We start from the raw sequence: 18027 nt of genomic DNA, 5'->3' as shown, positions 1-18027 counted from the left end.
TTTTGATGTCACAGTCCAATAGTTTCTATACTTGAAGATCTTCAATTAAATCTTAAGAGTCTACATGCGAAATGTGATAATAGATTAAAGGTTTCAACTTCAAGTTAACACGTCAAAAGAGTAGATGAATATTCCACGAAATACGAATTAGTTTGTATACGATGAATATGATACCATATAACCTATCGAGTATTATTAACGTATGAATCATAAAGTACAGTATGAGTATGACACAACTTTATTTAAAGGAAAAAACGTACATCATCAGACACACATGGATGGATACTAGTTGAAAGGTCAGCTAAGCACTTTGCTTTGGAAAAAAAGGGGAGAGAGCTCTATCTATCCTTTGCTACGAGACTTAATTGTCAGCAAAGGTTTTTTTTTTTTTTTTTTTTTACTTAAATTTTTTAAAAATCCTTTTTTTTCTCTTCTTTTTAAATTTACTTTATTTTTAAATGTAAACAGCTGCAAAAGTAGATATGAGGACAAAACTAAGCAAAGTAAGTCAAAATACTTGGAGAGGTGTAGAAGAAGAAAAATACGAAGAAAAAAACAAGAGTTCTATTAACTTGTAAGGTACCAACTTTTGTTTTTTCCTTTCAAATCCTTCTTCTTAAAAATTCGTATCAATATGGTACAAAAAAAAAACATGTAACATAATTACTATGTACGAGCAACAAAATCAAATCAGCTAATAATAAAAAATAGAGAGATATAAAAAACGAATATCCCCTTTTTTTTGGCTTAAAAACAGTAACAAATTTCTGATTTTTTTTTCCAACATTTTAAAATTATTATTTAATAAAAAAAGACCCGTGAGTGAATATGGAAAAATAAAAGAACCCTCACGTTTCCAAAGTGCTCTGGTGGGGTTTTGAGAGAGGAGAGTTGTCATCTTTCTTCTCCTTCTCCTTCTCCTTCGTCTTCTTCCTCTTGGCTTCGTGAGCGTGCTCTCCAAGGGATAACTGTCTACATCATCACTCCACTCTCCTTTCTATAAGTAGTCTCCTCTCCTTGAGAAAAACTCAATACTAAATTATTAAATTACAAAACTCAACCTTTTTCTCAAATCATTGGAAAAAACAGAGAGAAGAAAGAGCAAAAAAAGACATGGACTTTCGCGGTTCCACAACGGGTAACGGTATGTTAGCAATGTTGTCATCGTTTTCGGAATCTATTTTGCCACCCGATTCTACGTCTTTCCTTCTGAAACCCCATTTCCTTACATGGGTTTCTGGTTTCTTACACGCGGTTTTGTTGCTGCTCCTGTTTTGCTCATTCGTGCGTGATAAAATTAGGGGTAATAACAATAATAATGGTTATTCTGCTGTTACGGAGAGCTTAAAAGATAGTAGGGGTTTTGGGTTTAAGTCGGCTCTGTTTTCTAGTTTTGCCTTATCTCTGCTTAATCTCGTGTTGATGTCGTTGAGTGGTTTCTATTGGTACGATAGTGGTTGGTCGGATAATGACCAGCTAGTTTCTTCCCTCGGGTTTCTATTGGGATTGGTTTCTTGGGGGGTTTTGTCGATTCGTTTGCATCGCTGTAGGGGTTATGAGGATAAAAAGGCTCCCTTTTTACTTAGGCTATGGTTGTGCTTCTATCTCGTGGTTTCTTGTTACTCTCTTGTGGTAGACTTTGTTCTGTACAAGAGAGATGAAACTGTATCTGGTCACCTTCTAGCGTACGATGTTCTTGCTTTTAGTGCTGCTTTGTTTCTCGGTTATGTGGCTTTCTTCAAGAAAGATAGAAGCAACAGAATTGGAGTTTTGGAAGAACCTCTATTGAACGGTGGTGATTCTAGTGTTGTTGTTGGTGGTGGTGGCGTTGTGTTGAATAAAACCAATGGGAGTGGTGAGGCTACTCCTTACTCGAGAGCTGGCATTCTCAGTCTTTTGACTTTCTCATGGATGAGTCCATTAATAGAAGTTGGAAACAAGAAAACCATTGATCTAGAAGATGTTCCGCAGCTTCATGATAACGACAGCGTGGTTGGGTTAGCTCCTAAGTTTAGGAGTATGCTTGAAGCATCAGATGGGGAAGAGAGTAGTGGCGTTACCACGTTCAAGCTTATAAAGGCGTTGTTTTTTTCGGCTCAGTGGGAGATTCTAGTGACAGCATTCTTTGCTTTCATCTACACGGTCGCGTCATATGTTGGGCCTGCACTCATTGATACTTTCGTTCAATACCTTAATGGACGTAGGCTGTACAACCATGAAGGATATGTGCTAGTCATTACTTTCTTTGTTGCTAAGTTTGTGGAGTGCCTTTCACAGAGACATTGGTTCTTTAGGCTACAGAAGGTTGGCATTAGGATGAGATCAGCCTTGGTCGCGATGATATATGATAAGGGTCTGACCCTTTCATGCCAGTCAAAGCAAGGACGCACAAGTGGGGAAATTATAAATTTCATGACTGTGGATGCTGAGAGGATTGGTGATTTTAGTTGGTACATGCATGACCCCTGGATGGTTTTGTTACAAGTCGGTCTGGCTCTGTGGATCTTGTATAGAAATCTTGGACTAGCATCAATAGCGGCTTTAGTTGCTACCATTTTAGTAATGCTTGTGAATTTTCCATTCGGGAGAATGCAAGAGAGGTTTCAGGAGAAGTTAATGAAAGCTAAGGATAGCCGGATGAAATCAACATCTGAGATCTTAAGAAACATGAGGATTCTCAAACTTCAGGGGTGGGAAATGAAGTTTCTGTCCAAGATTTTTGAGCTTCGCAAATCTGAGGAAGGGTGGCTGAAAAAGTATGTGTATAACTCGGCTGTTATAAGCTTTGTTTTCTGGGGGGCTCCTACTATTGTGTCAGTCTGCACTTTTGGTGCTTGTATACTTCTCGGTATTCCCCTTGAGTCAGGAAAGATACTCTCCGCGCTTGCAACCTTCAGGATTCTACAAGAGCCTATCTACAATCTTCCCGACACTATCTCCATGCTTGTGCAGACAAAAGTCTCTCTTGATAGACTTGCATCCTATCTTTGTCTGGACAATCTACAGCCTGACATTGTAGAGAGGCTCCCCAAGGGAAGTTCAGACATGGCGGTCGAAGTGATCAACAGCACTTTATCTTGGGATGTCTCATCCGCTAACCCAACTCTAAAAGACATAAATTTCAAGATCTTTCCTGGGATGAAGGTTGCAGTTTGTGGTACTGTTGGCTCTGGGAAATCGAGCTTACTTTCATCTTTACTAGGAGAAGTACCCAAGATATCTGGAAGTCTTAAGGTTTGTGGGACAAAAGCGTATGTTGCACAATCTCCTTGGATTCAGAGCGGTAAAATTGAGGACAACATCTTGTTTGGTAAACCTATGGAAAGAGAACGATATGATAAGGTGCTTGAAGCATGTTCTTTGAGTAAGGATCTGGAAATACTTTCATTCGGCGATCAGACAGTTATTGGAGAACGCGGCATCAATTTGAGTGGTGGACAAAAGCAAAGGATACAGATTGCACGCGCTCTCTACCAAGATGCGGATATCTATCTGTTTGATGATCCTTTTAGTGCTGTGGATGCACACACAGGGTCGCATCTCTTTAAGGTACGTTCTTCTGTTTTAGCCATTAGTGTGATTGTGATCTCCCCTTCTGTAAAACAATCAGGCTATCAAATTGATTCTCATGCTCACACTTCTTTCAGGAAGTCTTACTGGGGCTTTTGTCTTCCAAATCGGTTATATATGTAACCCATCAAGTTGAGTTCTTACCTGCTGCTGATCTTATACTGGTATGTAATTAGTTTACTGTCTTTATCCTCTGTTATCTATATGAATATTGTATTACTGAGAATATGAAATCATCCAAAATCGATTTTTCTTATGCCTCAGGTCATGAAAGATGGGAGAATCAGCCAAGCTGGAAAATACAGTGATATCCTCAACTCTGGAACTGATTTCATGGAGCTTATAGGCGCACATCAGGAGGCTCTGGCAGTAGTTGGTTCTGTTGATGCCAATTCTGTTTCAGAGAAATCAGTTTTAGGCGAAGAAAATGGTGCTGTGAGAGATGCTCTCGGTTTCGATGGGAAACAAGTAAGTCAAGATCCGAAGAATGATAAAGTAGATTCCGGGGAGCCCCAAAGACAAATTGTTCAAGAGGAAGAGAGGGAGAAAGGTAGCGTCTCTTTGGATGTGTACTGGAAATATATCACACTAGCATACGGAGGAGCTCTTGTGCCTTTCATATTGTTGGCGCAAACACTCTTTCAGCTTCTACAGATTGGAAGCAACTACTGGATGGCTTGGGCTACTCCTGTTTCTAAGGATGTGCAAGCTCCTGTGAAACTTTCCACGTTAATGATTGTGTATGTGGCTCTGGCCTTTGGAAGTTCCCTGTGCATTCTTGTTAGAGCCACACTTCTTGTCACCGCTGGTTACAAGACTGCTACTGAACTGTTTCATAAAATGCATCGCTGCATCTTCCGTTCTCCTATGTCTTTCTTTGATTCCACTCCAAGTGGAAGAATCATGAGTAGAGTACGTCGCTGGCCACTATAGTTGTTTTGAGGATTTCCATATATATCTTTTTGGTAATCAATGTGTTTATTTGTTTTCCTTCTATAGGCTTCTACCGACCAGTCTTCAGTAGATTTGGAAATACCGTATCAATTTGGATCAGTTGCTATCACAGTCATTCAGCTTATTGGAATCATTGGAGTAATGTCTCAGGTTTCTTGGATGGTTTTTCTCGTCTTCATCCCTGTGGTTGCTGCCTCTATATGGTATCAGGTACTTCCAATAAATATAATCCAGTCCACCATAAAAGTTGTTGATTCTGTCAAATTTAGCGAAGTTTGTTTAAGTGATGAAGTTGTGACAAAAAGCTTTCAACTTTGCAGCGTTATTACATAGCTGCAGCTCGAGAACTTTCGCGGTTAGTTGGAGTTTGCAAAGCCCCTCTGATTCAGCATTTTTCTGAAACGATCTCAGGGGCGACAACCATCAGGAGTTTCAGTCAAGAATCTAGATTCCGTGCTGACAACATGAGGCTAAGTGATGGTTACTCTAGGCCCAAATTCTATACAGCTGGAGCAATGGAATGGCTTTGTTTTCGTCTCGATATGTTATCATCACTTACATTTGTCTTTTCGTTGGTTTTCTTGGTCTCCATACCTACTGGAGTGATTGATCCAAGTCTCGCGGGATTAGCAGTGACTTATGGACTAAATCTGAATACCCTCCAAGCTTGGCTGATCTGGACTCTCTGTAATCTTGAGAACAAAATCATATCGGTGGAGAGGATCCTTCAGTATGCAAGTGTTCCCAGTGAACCACCTCTTGTGATAGAATCGAACCGACCAGAGCAATCATGGCCTTCACGTGGTGAAGTTGATATCCGTGATCTTCAGGTATTGATCTACTGCTCCTATTAAGATAACGTGCTATAGTTGTCGCACTTGTTTCAATTTCCATCTTAACCATTTGGAAAATTTTGACACATTGTTAGGTCCGATATGCTCCACATATGCCTCTTGTGTTGCGAGGAATAACATGCACATTCAAAGGAGGTTTAAGAACAGGAATTGTTGGAAGGACAGGAAGCGGGAAATCGACTTTGATACAAACTCTGTTCCGCATTGTAGAACCTTCAGCTGGAGAAATCAGGATAGATGGAGTGAATATTTTGACCATTGGGTTGCATGACTTGCGTTTAAGACTAAGTATTATACCTCAAGATCCAACCATGTTTGAAGGAACAGTGAGAAGTAACTTAGACCCTCTTGAAGAGTACACAGATGATCAAATCTGGGAGGTGGGTTGGTTTAATTTGCATTCTTCTTTCTTTATCTAGTTTAAACAATGTTCAGTCTTGACTAAAGTTTTCACTGTGGTTTAGGCTCTTGACAAGTGCCAACTCGGAGACGAGATGAGGAAAAAGGAACAAAAGCTCGACTCATCTGTGAGCGAGAATGGAGAGAATTGGAGTATGGGTCAGAGGCAACTAGTGTGTCTTGGGAGAGTTCTTCTCAAGAGAAGCAAAATCTTGGTGCTTGATGAGGCCACTGCTTCTGTTGACACTGCAACTGACAATCTGATTCAGAAAACTTTAAGAGAACACTTCTCAGACTGTACAGTGATAACCATTGCACACAGGATATCTTCAGTTATTGACAGCGACATGGTTCTGCTTCTAAGCAACGGTTTGTCTGAAAATAAAATAAAAACTCAAATTCATTCTCGATTGAACATGTGTGCCGATGAATCAATCATTGAGGTGTATCTTGTTTTTGCTTTGTGTGCAGGGAGCATTGAGGAGTATGATACGCCAGTAAGACTCTTGGAGGATAAGTCTTCATCTTTTTCTAAACTTGTGGCTGAGTATACTACAAGATCTAGTTCCAGTTTCGAGTGAAGCTAGAAACGTTTATTTTCTTGGTGATGATGACGATGAAAAACAAAAACTTAGGAAGTCTGAATCTGGTTCAACTGCTTCACTAGTTGGATTCTGATTGACAAGAAGAAAGACTTGTATTTTGTTAAGAGCATTTTTGTTCGTAGTTTACCTTATATAGCTTGTAATGAATGATATATGATTCGACATCGCTACATTCAAATAAAAAGATGTGTTCATTCAGAAACGTTGAAGAGCAAACCGGGTTAGTTTATTAAAATCAAGATCTCGGGGTATAACTGTCATTTTAACCATATCTGGTAGGTGGATGCGACAGGGGTATAACTGTCATTTTAACCATATCTGGCTGCCACTTGCAGTCGAGTTTGGTCTGAGAAAAAAAAAAGAACAAATTCGACGGAGTAAAGAAAGGCTGCGCCTTTTAGCTCCGCAACATCACCATTTTCGGCTTTTCGCTGCCGGAGGGGGTCTCCCCATCTTTAAGCTATGAACCCTAGTTCTCATTCTCAAACTCACCATTTTATTTTAACTAAACAGATAACTATCCTTTTAGTGTACCAATCTTAGACGGTTCTGAGCATTTCGAGAGACATTGACTTGGATTAAAGGAGGAGCCGTCTTATCTTTCTGCATACTTCAGCTCGGGGCTTCTGTTTTTGTTTTTTGTTTTATCAATCAGATTCTTATGACGGGCATGGCACTTGAGTTATCTGTTCTGGGTCGATCTGTCATTGACACAAAAGCTTTAAATTTGAAGAGATATGGTCAAAAATCGAAGCTTTCAGGAAGACTTCTCCCTAGAGCTGAGCTGCACTGCCCTGTGGTTTTGAGTTCGTCTAGAAACTCCAATTTGAGTTTTAGATTCAGACGAAGTTGTGAATTTAGCTACAGAAGTCGTTTTATGCTGTTTAGCTCGAGTCAGTGTCACGAGGGTAGTCAACATAATTCTGATTCTGGCGAGAAGGAGCTGGAGTCGATTAAGGTTTTGCTGAAACGTGGAATTGTTCTAGGAGCTGTAGTGTGTGGAGTTTTCTTGTATCGATGCCCAAAAGTTTTAGCATCGGCTGGTGTTGTGGAAGCAGGATATGAGGTGTTTGGTCAGAGCGTAGTCTTGTTTAAGAATGCTTTGCCAAAAATTTACCAGGTTCTTAAGGTTCTTAGAGAGCAAGGTCTTATATTGGCTGCGCTGCTCAGTCTCTCTGCATTCTTCTCTATGGCTGAGACCTCTATTACCACTTTGTGGCCGTGGAAGGTAATTTCATATCGTTTTTTCTAATTTTTGTTTGATCTGATTGTGTTTGAAATATTGCTGTTTTATGTTTGGTTCATCTCAGGTGCGTGAGTTGGCTGAGAAAGAACCAGAGAATGGTGTATTCAGAATGCTCCGGAGTGATGTTACCAGATTCCTGACGACAATACTTATTGGAACAACGTACTACCTTTTCTCTATATGCAATTTGTATTTAGAGGATTGCTTTAAATTTTGTCTCTTATCTTAGGTCTTGTGGTTGGTCTTAGTGTTGTGAATATTGCGGCAACTGCCCTGGTCACTGAAGCAGCAACAGCTATATTTGGGGAAGCTGGTGTTAGTGCAGCCACTGGATTGATGACAGTAAGTATAAAAATTTTCAACACTTTTACTATACCTGTAAACTTTCAAATTCTTTTCTTTGGTTCAGTACAATGCCTCTTTTGTTTCTGTACGGATATTCTTTGATCAGTATTGTTGCTTCCTAAGGATTTGTCATTCTTGAATTACTGTATAGGTGGCTATTTTACTCTTGACTGAAATTACTCCAAAAAGTGTTGCTGTCCACAATGCTCAAGAAGTTGCAAGGCTTGTGGTAAGTTTATACTAATTGGCATTGGTTCACTTAATATATGTGGATACTCATTGGTTTTGCTCACTGTGACCATTCTGATAGGAAATAGCTTTATTGTTCAAATATCTCATATGTGGGTAGTAAAAAGGAATACATGATTTATGTTGTCTGACTGTGCATAGGTCAGGCCAGTGGCGTGGCTTTCCTTAGTATTATATCCTGTGGGAAGAATTGTCACATATCTGTCAATGGGAATACTGAAAATTCTTGGTTTGAAAGGACGGAGGTATGCATCAGCCTAGACTTGTTTTAGTATCTCTTATAGATTTTGGCTTGCTTGAGAAGAATACTTGATTCGGTTTTACTGGATTGTCATGCCTTATTCTTTGTTAAAATTTAGCGACTTGTAGTCATAATCCCTTGGCTTCTTGAATTTCTCAGCGAACCATATGTTACTGAAGATGAGTTGAAACTGATGCTACGAGGTGCAGAATTAAGTGGCGCCATTGAAGAAGAGGAGCAGGTATGAGTTTTGTAATATATTAGTCTTTTAAGTTTAAAATCTATACATACTTACGTTTATCCTAATGATTGCTCTGCAGGATATGATTGAAAATGTGCTGGAGATAAAGGATACCCATGTCCGAGAGGTGATGACTCCTCTTGTTGATGTAGTTGCAATTGACGCCAGTGGCAGTCTAGTTGATTTCCATAGTATGTGGGTGACCCATCAGTACTCAAGGTAAATAAATTCCGAAGCCTTCCGTCTGAAGCCATTTCCCTTGGGACTACTCATCACGCTCATGTTTTCTTGCAGGGTGCCTGTTTTTGAGCAGCGTATAGATAACATCGTGGGAATCGCATATGCTATGGATCTCCTAGATTATGTTCAAAAGGTTTGACGGTTTCATTTTCTGTTATTTCCTTCCAGCTATTCTTAGGGTCCTTTCTGTTAGTCGTGTTGTTTAGAATGATTTATCTTGTGTTGATTTTGAAGGGTGATCTACTAGAAAGTACTTCTGTAGGGGACATGGCACATAAGCCTGCATACTTCGTCCCTGGTAATCATCAATGTGTTTGCTTTTGCATTTGATACCGAACCACTAGGCATTTTATTGCTTCGGGTTTTCTCCATTCCGATTAAATTATCATTGTTATATTACCGACATTAAACACTAATTCTTCACACCGAATTATTTCACAGAGAAGAAAATCTAATGATATATGTTACGCTTTGCAGATTCAATGTCTGTTTGGAATCTTCTTAGAGAATTTCGCATAAGAAAGGTTCACATGGCAGTTGTTCTTAACGAATATGGTGGAACCATTGGAGTATGTGCTGCTCCTCTTTGATCACTTCTTTTATACTTCTTTACTCTCTCTTCCACAATTAGTTGATCTTTCTCCTATCAATTTGTTTCTGCAGATAGTAACTCTTGAAGATGTGGTCGAAGAGATTGTTGGTGAAATATTTGATGAAAATGATTCAAAAGTAAATGTTTAGTTTCAATTCTTTTAGAAAACCATCCTAGACCTGTTAATATGATTAACCTATATATCTTACATAACGTATTTGCTCATTGGTGAGGCTCTATTCCATTACTTAATTTCTGGCCTCCATGATTTTGGCTCATCAATAGGAGGAGATTCAGAAGAAAACAGGGTATATTGTCATGAGAGATGAGGGGATATATGATGTTGATGCTAATACCTCGATAGACCAGCTATCTGAAGAACTGAATATGAAAATGCCAGAGGTAATTTAATTTTCAGCAGTGTCTTTGATACCCCTTGCGTCACTTTGGAAACAGAACAACATCTTTAAGGTTACTTGTAGGTAGACAAGCTTTTATTTAGGCCCTCTGAACATGTTATGTCTCTTTTAAAGTTGCAAACCCACAATGTTTGTTCATTTGGGAAGCAGGGCATTCAGTACGAGACAGTTTCAGGCTTTGTGTGCGAGGCCTTTGGATATATCCCAAAAACTGGAGAAAGTGTAAAGGTTGTTCTTGAAAAGGAAAGCTGGGAAGAGGATGGTGAGGAAGAGGAAGGTAAACAGGAGAGGCAAGAGCCAAAGGAAAAGCACCAAATTTATAGAGTAGAGGTATTGAGTGGCTCATTATCATATCTGACACAAATCAACCTTCAATGTTTGAACTAATGAAGGTCTTTTTCCGTGAGCAGATACTAGCAGGAAATGCAAGAAAAGTTAGTGCTGTCCGCTTTGAAAGAGTGAACGATATGGATCAAGTGTCGGAGGCAAAAGATGTAAAAAGCATGGTTCCTAAATTTGTAAGGAAATGGAGTAGCGAAGAGGATGATGGGAACTTGTCTGATGAAGACCAACCCGAGAATGCTGTCTTAGATGAACATGTATTGGCTGATAATAGCAAGAAACAGCAATGACACTGAGACACAGTTCCTTCCATTTTTTTTCTTTAAGCTGCATTTTTTTCAATTCTTCTTTGAAAAGGAAAGAAGTAAAGCTCACAAATACAGGAAGCTTTCTTCTTAGCTTAATGTAATAATCAGGATGGATAAAAATAAGAAATTCATGTTAGGTAATACCTATACAAGAAAAAGAACCCACAAACGAATCAGGAGAAATATGAAACTAGTGATTAGGCTACAATTAATTTTTAATTCTGTTTACGAACAGATGGGGGATGATGACTCTGTTTCCGAAAACAGAGCTTTCTGCTTTATTTCTGTTCACATCTTCCCTGGATTTGATTTGTGGGTTTGTAGATGATAAATCATTAAATTGTATGCAAGAAAGCGTGTTATATGTCTTATGTATTGTTCAATGACACTGCTAATTTTCTTTTTCCTTTTCTCAATGATTAAAAGATTAATCTAAATGTTAAGACATGATATGAAACAAAAACCCAAATACTAGAATCTCTGTCTCTCTTTTCCTCCACCATCTTTACCACCTATCTCTCTCTCTATACAAACCTGAATCCAATAGCTTTTGAGTTCCTACTCGAGTTGGCTCAGAAGTTTCTCTGGTTGTTAGCCTCAAATCTCCAAAAGAGTTATTCTTCTTCCTTAAATACATTCAAGCACTTCAATATAACTTGAGGCAGTAGACTACACTAGCCTCTTCAGTGCCTCCACCACATTTGACACTGGCGGCCGAAGCCCAGGCTCCGTCTGAAAAAAAAGTAATAACCATCCAACTCTCACAAACCTTGAACCTTAAAACTTTAAATGAACATAATAACACAGTAGAGAATCAACAATGAGCATACCATTACGCAGATTGAAACTATATCCGCAAATGCTGATACAGACTCTGGAGCGTAGAGCCCGCACAGCGCGGGATCCGCCATTTCCACCAGACTATCCATGTCTTTAAGTTGTGGCTTTGCCCAACGAACTAGAGACTGTTCTGGTTTTGGTCTATCACTATAGTTCAGAGGCAAGCAAAAAAACCATTTCAGATACACTTGTATAGTTTTGAGAATTATATCGAAGATTACTGTTTGATCACTGAACCTGTCATAAGGCGTTCGACCAGTTAGCAGCTCCAGCATCACCACACCAAAGCTGTAAACATCACTCTTTAGTGTGTAAGCCGAGGGATCTGCGCATTCTGGAGCATTGTATCCAACTCCAAGATTCTGACTTGTGCGCTGCAAATTTCAAGAAAGAAACATTTAAATACAGACTTGAAACAACTTTGTACCTCTTGAAGTACTAATTCTAAAAGACGCTCACGTGGTGAAAATTTGCCAAGCCATAGTCTGAGAGGTGAGGATTTAGCTCACTGTCGAGTAAAATGTTCGATGACTTGATGTTTTTGTGAACTAGGGGAGGCGAACATGCTTCATGAAGGTACCTGACAAAAGAATGTTTCTTGTCAGAAAATAAAAGGAAAAATTAGAGCAGCTAATATATAGCTAAATGATTTAACTAATTACTCTATAGCTTGCGCAGTTCCGAGAGCTATTCGGATTCTGGTGTTCCAAGTTAATGGTTTGCTGAAATCATCAGACAGGTGAAGAAATCTGTGAAGTGATCCACTTGTGAAATACGTATAAACAAGCATATTCCTTCCTTGTTCTGAACAATAACCCACGAGTTCTGCCATATTAGGGTGGTGAATACTCGAGATACTCGACACTATGTGTGAAAACTCTTCCGGATTTGCTTTTCCTAACAGTGAAGAATCAATCTCCTTGACTGCAAATTTCTGTTAAATAAAGAAAGAGAACTGAAGGAAGTTTCTTGAGAAGAAGAATAGAGAGAAAAGTGGAAAGAAAGAAGGAAAAACAAACCCTTCCATCCTGATATTTAGCTTTGTAGACACGTCCAATGGTTCCTTCACCAAGAAGGCGATTCGGTGAGAAACCAGATGCGGAGTTCTGCAAATCCGTTAGCGTAAACGCTTTCACACCGCGTGTGTCAGGGGATTCTTCAAGGTTGGAGAAACGATCAGGAGTTGCAACCACTTGAGTAGAAGGTATGAGATGAAAAGTAGGAGAATTCTTGAAACTGACAGAAGAAGTTCTTTTAACAGAAGCCTTTGTCTCAATTGAAGTGTTGGAATCAACCGTCTTCTGTCCTCTGAAGTCATCCATATTGTCGAACTGAAGCATCTGAGAGGGTTGTGGTGTGAAGAGTGGCTTGCTTCGGTTGGTTCCTCCTTTCTCTTCGTCGAAAAAGTGAGAAGAAAGCTGAGCGTTCTTTCTTCGAGTTAACAATGCAATCACTCCTGCAAAGAGAATGAGTCCACCTATACAAGACACCGCTGTTATAACTCCAGTGATCAGAGCCTTGCTCATTCCTCCACCGCCTCCTGAGTTTCTGTCTATGTGACGGGTTCCGGGAGGTGGTGAGGGAGCTCTACTGCTTGACCACTTGTTTCCTCCAGTTCTAACCAAGAAATTGAAGAAAACAAAATCATTGCTTTTGTACCTTTTTGAATTGTTTTCAAGAGAAAATGAGAGATAAAACTTACTCAAGATTTCCAATGTTCTTTAGCTCGTTTGGGATCCAACCAGTAAATTGATTGTTTGCGACGTTTCTGTCATCGCAAGATTCGTACACAACATTAATGAAAGAAATATCTAATTCCAAGGATAGAAAATAGCGCCTTCAAAAGACTTACACATCATCAATCTGAGGGAGGTCCCTGAGAGCATTGATAGAGCCTTTGAATTGGTTGTCTTGCAAGTGCCTAAAAGTAAAGAGTTATAGATGGCATTATGAGTAACAGCACAGGATTTCATTTTTAAGTAGTTAACACTTAAAAGTGCATTCTTCTCTTACAGTGTTTTAAGGCCTGTTAGATTGGCAAAACTTTGGGGTAGTTTTCCCGTGAGTTGATTGGAAGACAGATCACTGCAAGAAATATACTCGAATGAAGAATATGACATCTGACCAAATTAGCAGCAAAACAAATGTCTACTTACATTGTTTCAAGTTTTGGAAGCTTTTGAAACATATCGCTCAGTTCACCATTGAGGTTGTTACGACCAAGGTTTCTGAGCAAATCAAAACAAGAGCGGGTATGAAGAAAACTCTGATATGTGGGAAAAGAAAATGCAAAGGGTCTTGGCTTACAGGTAAGTGAGGTCGTTCATGAGAGATACCGAGTATGGCATATTACCGTTGAAGTCATTCTCAGAGCCATCTCTGCATTATTTAAGTAAAGCTTAACACATTGAAACTGTGTAGTAAAGATCAATCTCTGCATTGTAATTGGAAGATACTTACAGGTAAGTAAGCTTATCAGGAAGCTGGTAGGGTAAGTTTCCGTTAAGATTGTTCTTGCTTACATCACTGTTACAATGACAAAACAGAACATGTAGCCCCTTAATATCAACCTGAACCTGATCAAGAAGTAAAGCTTAAGGAAATGCATTGAAAAATTGGGGAATTCTCACAGGTAAGTGAGTGATTTCAAGTTTGCAAGCTGATAACCTAAAGATCCGCTGAGTCCACGTCCAGATACTTTTCTACAGAAACAAAATGAAACAAAATAAAGATCAGAATCGGTGAATCCAAAACCATTGATGAGATAGGAGAGGAAGTAACAAACATTTCAGTAACCGATGAGCCCTTGCAAGTAATGCCATCCCATGAGTCACCACAAGGATTGCCTCCGCTCGAAGACCAGCCTTTGAGTTTTGATGGAGAGTTCATGCTCTTAAAGGCGTCATTAAGAGCCGATACTACAAAAATCCATAAAAGATCAGGCAGGAAGAGCCAAAGATGAAATTTTATAACCACCTCTCTGATTTCAAGATCTTATCACAACTATTTGAATGATTGAATAACAACACTCACCGTCTTGGCTATCGGTTTTTGCAAGAACAAGAGAGGTGAAGATTCCGAAACAAGCGATGAAGAAAAGTATTACTAGCTGCAGATTGGGCGCCATGATTGTCACTTTTGAGCTCAGAAATGAAAATCTGTGAAAATGTAAAAAAGATGATCCAAAGAGAAACCCAGGGCTGGTTCCGGGTTTCCTTGGGGGCAAAGGAAACACACGAAAACCGAAGGAGAGGAAAGAAAGATGAAGGTCATGAAAGAAGAAAACTAATTTGGAAATGGTGTGGCAGTAACCAAAAATGGCAAATTCAGTTTCTTCTGTTTTTTTTTTTTTTTTTTTTCTTTTTTTTTTTTTTCTTTTTTGAATGACGTTATTGAGTGAAAGGGCGTATAAATCTGGACGTGTGAATAGAGAAATGTACAGCTAAAATTGAAGCAGACACCGAAACATTAGGAGAGAGACCACAACTGTGTCCAAGTCCGATCTAACTGCAAAACACACATAAACAAAGTTTGTTTCAACGTATATTCAAGCATACGTGTGAACCATCAAAACAAACGAAAAGACACCAATCTGTTTCCCGCAGAAACTGGGAGAAATAACATTCAATTTGTCTGGAATTTGGTAAGAAAAAACAAGATCTTGTCTGAATATATATTTTTCTTGGCCATATCCTTAGGCTTCACTGCGTAAAATACAACTTTTTTACATTCACATTTAACCCATAAATATTGTCTTCCAGGAGATGTATACAAAACTTTGAAGACCCAGAGGTCATGAGATCAGAGCCATTGAAGATATAGAAACTTTCTATGACAGTATTCACACATTTAATAGACACTCCCCTATCATACAAGCTTAATCTAACCTTAGAAGTTGCAGAGTTTCATCAAAACAAATTCTATGCATGACTTAAATACCAGCATTTTGGGTGGTTTGGCTCAGTGGAGCTCCACGCTTTCTCATCTTCGACAAGAAGTAAGCCAGGGCAACCTTTGCACCTAAGGCGGAGTGACCACGAGACAGGCAGATTGCACCACCAACTGCACCGCCCACAAGTAACATACTGTTTGCTATCAGCTTCTTTGAAGGCTTTCTCAACAGTTTCCTCCGTTTGGCTCCTTCACCTGTGTGCAGACCACTACTAGTAGTAGTTCCCACAGAGTTTGTGATGTCACTTGTCTGACTTTCTAACTCTGATGGAATCTGTGGGATAACACAAGGTTGATGACGGCATATTCAGTTTCAGAAAACCAAATTTAAGATTTTACAAACACATATTTTGCAGGGCAAAAACTTCCAGCACTTGACCAGAAATCTGAACTCAGATCGAATTAAAACCCACTAACATCTCACCTTTTTCATTAAGCTGACAGCAGATAAAGTTGGGCCTTGGGGTTGATGACTGGTTGCAATGAATTTACGAAGTGCATTTTCCATCTTACAAACATAACTCCATATGCCTCTTGAGAAAGCAAGCTTTGCCATCTCAACATTTAATCCAGCATCTTCCTGGTGAAACATGTGTATCTCACAAGCGTTCCTGCCAGGAACTGCAGCAAGTTTAAGTTATGCATAGACAGTATGGAGGAATGGAAAACCTTATACACCACTGATAAATCTCTTATTACAGAGATTTGTAGTATGTACTACTGTTGAGACATCAAGAGAAGCTATAGTTGAAATATGGATGATGATGAACCTGACAAGAAACACTTGCCTTTCCTGATTCGCCAACCAGATCTGAAATAACTTACACGTACATACTTCCTCCGTTGCGGCACCATACTGTGATCACACTCCTGATAATAACCAAAGAGCCAGAAATAATAGGTTAAGTGGCAAAGCCAATAACAGATAATATATGACATGGTCCAGGTCTGTGATGTCTAGCATATACAAGAAGTACTTAGCAAATTGAAGAGGAGTATATAGGTGCAAATGAATAATGTAAAAACAGGTAATTTAGAATTAGTTTGTTTCAATAGCAATGTTTTAGTTAATTATACCTTGATGAAACAGTAAAACTCATCCTTCCCTTCCCACAATCTCCAAGCTAATACATACTCTCTTGGTGTCAACAAGGGAAACTTTTTTATAGTGCGACCAATCTCAATTCCGCTAATACTGTCAACCTGCAATTGCTGATGCTCAACGACAGTTTTATCCCATTGTGTCCTGTACTCATTATCCATATAAAAGTCTCTCAAAACCTCCGGCGAGCAGTCCTCAAATACCGTAGTACTTAGGTACTTCATGGGACCACCATCCTACAAGAAACCAAAAGAATCAACTCAGTTATCAGAGAAAACGAAACCTTACTAAGACACTCAAAGGTTGAAGCTTTGCTATTTTTACTTTTGGTTTGCAGCATTTAGCAGTGTATGACACGCGAGGGTTGCTTTTCTGAATAACATCTTCCCAAATCTCAGCATCTCCATTTCTTTCCCCCAATTTCTCAATCAGTCCCTTTAGATCTTCATCAGAAACAAGTGTCGAGATTCTGCAAAACAATAAAGTCCATAAAATGAATAAGATCATAGACGATTACAACTCAAATCATACAAGGCACACAGTAAAGGAGAAGAGACTAAAGTTTATAAATTTACTCAGCAGAAAGAAAAAAGGAACCAAACTGTGAAAGTCCTAACACAGAACAAGAGATGACAAGAACGATTAAAAAAAAAAAACCCTTTACCTTGATTGGGAGTTCTGAGATTGAGAAATCGAGACGGCTGGGGAAGAAGAAGAAGAAGGAGAGGCATGACTGAAGAATCGAAATTTCCGGGAAACGAGAACTTGGTAGAGAAGAATGAAGACAAGAGCGAGCACGGTAGCCGAGCAATAACAAAAGCCTCCATCAGCATCATCAGCTCGCCGGAAAAATTTATCGGAAGAGGAGATAAACTGAGCAAACGTCGATAAGGTATCGCCACTATTCATCGTTTTCCCTGAGCAAAAACCCTTACTGGAGATCGGTCCGTCCTATCAAATGGCTTCAAGACGTTTGCATATATTCGCGCGTGGACTAGGACTAAGACTAGGATTAGGACTAGTCTGGTTCTTGTTGCTGAGTGACAAAGACTACAACCAATCCTCAAGGGTTCGAGAATATGACCTCTTCTTAACTTTTGTTCTACTTTTTTTTTTCTTTTTGGCCCTTTTTATGTTTTTGTTGTTATAATTTAGCCCCTTTTGTTTTTAATGTTTAATATGGGCCCTCTTGTGTGAACCAATGGCTACTTCTTCTAAACCATTTTTACGTAAGGTTTACAAAAAAGCGTTAGTAAGTAGATCAGATCTGTGCACAGGTCAGGTTTAGACCCGATTAGATCTAGAAACATGGCAAAATAGACTAATAAGTAAATTACATAGACACACGTTTGTTAAATAAATGAAAGAATTTTATTTGTTTCTCACTAATGGATAATATCAAATACAAGTGAACCCTTAGCCACATTATCTTGGTGATCCATAACATCTTCACAGATCTGAATCTGCTTTGCTTGTAGAAAGGGTCATGAATATAAATGATATGGTATGAGTATGAACCACACAATCTC

General features: G+C 39.1%; 4 protein-coding genes across 11 annotated transcripts; 2 read left to right on the top strand and 2 right to left on the bottom strand.

The window, feature by feature from the left end:
- Positions 1-665: 665 nt before the first annotated feature.
- LOC104765083 (ABC transporter C family member 3) lies at positions 666-6584 on the top strand. The gene is made up of 8 exons (XM_087502446.1): positions 666-3549; positions 3648-3734; positions 3835-4482; positions 4570-4734; positions 4845-5354; positions 5453-5758; positions 5843-6146; positions 6249-6584. Exons 1-8 carry the CDS (start codon positions 1114-1116, stop codon positions 6356-6358), a joined length of 4566 nt encoding a protein of 1521 aa, XP_087358572.1. The 5' UTR covers positions 666-1113; the 3' UTR covers positions 6359-6584.
- A 122-nt stretch (positions 6585-6706) lies between these two features.
- On the top strand, positions 6707-10763 carry LOC104765084 (putative DUF21 domain-containing protein At3g13070, chloroplastic). 2 transcript variants are annotated; one of them, XM_087502448.1, is made up of 14 exons: positions 6707-7610; positions 7693-7790; positions 7877-7970; positions 8125-8202; positions 8369-8467; positions 8623-8704; positions 8784-8923; positions 8999-9077; positions 9179-9242; positions 9422-9513; positions 9608-9673; positions 9822-9938; positions 10106-10285; positions 10366-10763. In XM_087502448.1, the coding sequence occupies exons 4-14, from the start codon at positions 8177-8179 to the stop codon at positions 10585-10587; spliced, it is 1167 nt and encodes a 388-aa protein (XP_087358574.1). In that variant the 5' UTR covers positions 6707-7610; positions 7693-7790; positions 7877-7970; positions 8125-8176; the 3' UTR covers positions 10588-10763. The 2 variants fall into 2 exon arrangements, with proteins under 2 accessions (XP_087358574.1, XP_010487053.1); XM_010488751.2 differs by having other exon boundaries at positions 8364-8467.
- A 182-nt stretch (positions 10764-10945) lies between these two features.
- LOC104765080 (protein STRUBBELIG-RECEPTOR FAMILY 4-like) lies at positions 10946-14945 on the bottom strand. The gene is made up of 16 exons (XM_010488746.2): positions 14886-14945; positions 14479-14603; positions 14231-14363; positions 14076-14147; positions 13906-13971; positions 13753-13824; positions 13602-13673; positions 13459-13530; positions 13298-13366; positions 13148-13213; positions 12465-13062; positions 12108-12379; positions 11905-12025; positions 11683-11819; positions 11436-11592; positions 10946-11337 (listed from the first exon to the last, which is right to left on the bottom strand). The coding sequence occupies exons 2-16, from the start codon at positions 14570-14572 to the stop codon at positions 11275-11277; spliced, it is 2064 nt and encodes a 687-aa protein (XP_010487048.1). The 5' UTR covers positions 14573-14603; positions 14886-14945; the 3' UTR covers positions 10946-11274.
- LOC104765081 (uncharacterized) lies at positions 14789-17824 on the bottom strand. 7 transcript variants are annotated; one of them, XM_010488748.3, is made up of 7 exons: positions 17163-17824; positions 16823-16967; positions 16474-16734; positions 16167-16266; positions 15821-16017; positions 15385-15670; positions 14789-14952 (listed from the first exon to the last, which is right to left on the bottom strand). In XM_010488748.3, the coding sequence occupies exons 1-7, from the start codon at positions 17405-17407 to the stop codon at positions 14888-14890; spliced, it is 1299 nt and encodes a 432-aa protein (XP_010487050.2). In that variant the 5' UTR covers positions 17408-17824; the 3' UTR covers positions 14789-14887. The 7 variants fall into 7 exon arrangements, 4 of the variants coding, with proteins under 4 accessions (XP_010487050.2, XP_010487051.2, XP_087358576.1 ...); XM_010488749.3 differs by having other exon boundaries at positions 16185-16266; XR_015591324.1 differs by having other exon boundaries at positions 14790-14952; positions 15821-16007; positions 16185-16266.
- Between the last annotated feature and the right edge of the window lie 203 nt (positions 17825-18027).

Source organism: Camelina sativa, chromosome 19, assembly GCF_030686135.1.
Source record: "Camelina sativa cultivar CO46 ecotype springtype chromosome 19, ASM3068613v1".
Lineage (NCBI taxonomy): Eukaryota > Viridiplantae > Streptophyta > Magnoliopsida > Brassicales > Brassicaceae > Camelina > Camelina sativa.
The sequence above is the reverse complement of the archived record's forward strand: the minus strand, read 5'-3'. Positions and strand labels throughout refer to the sequence as shown.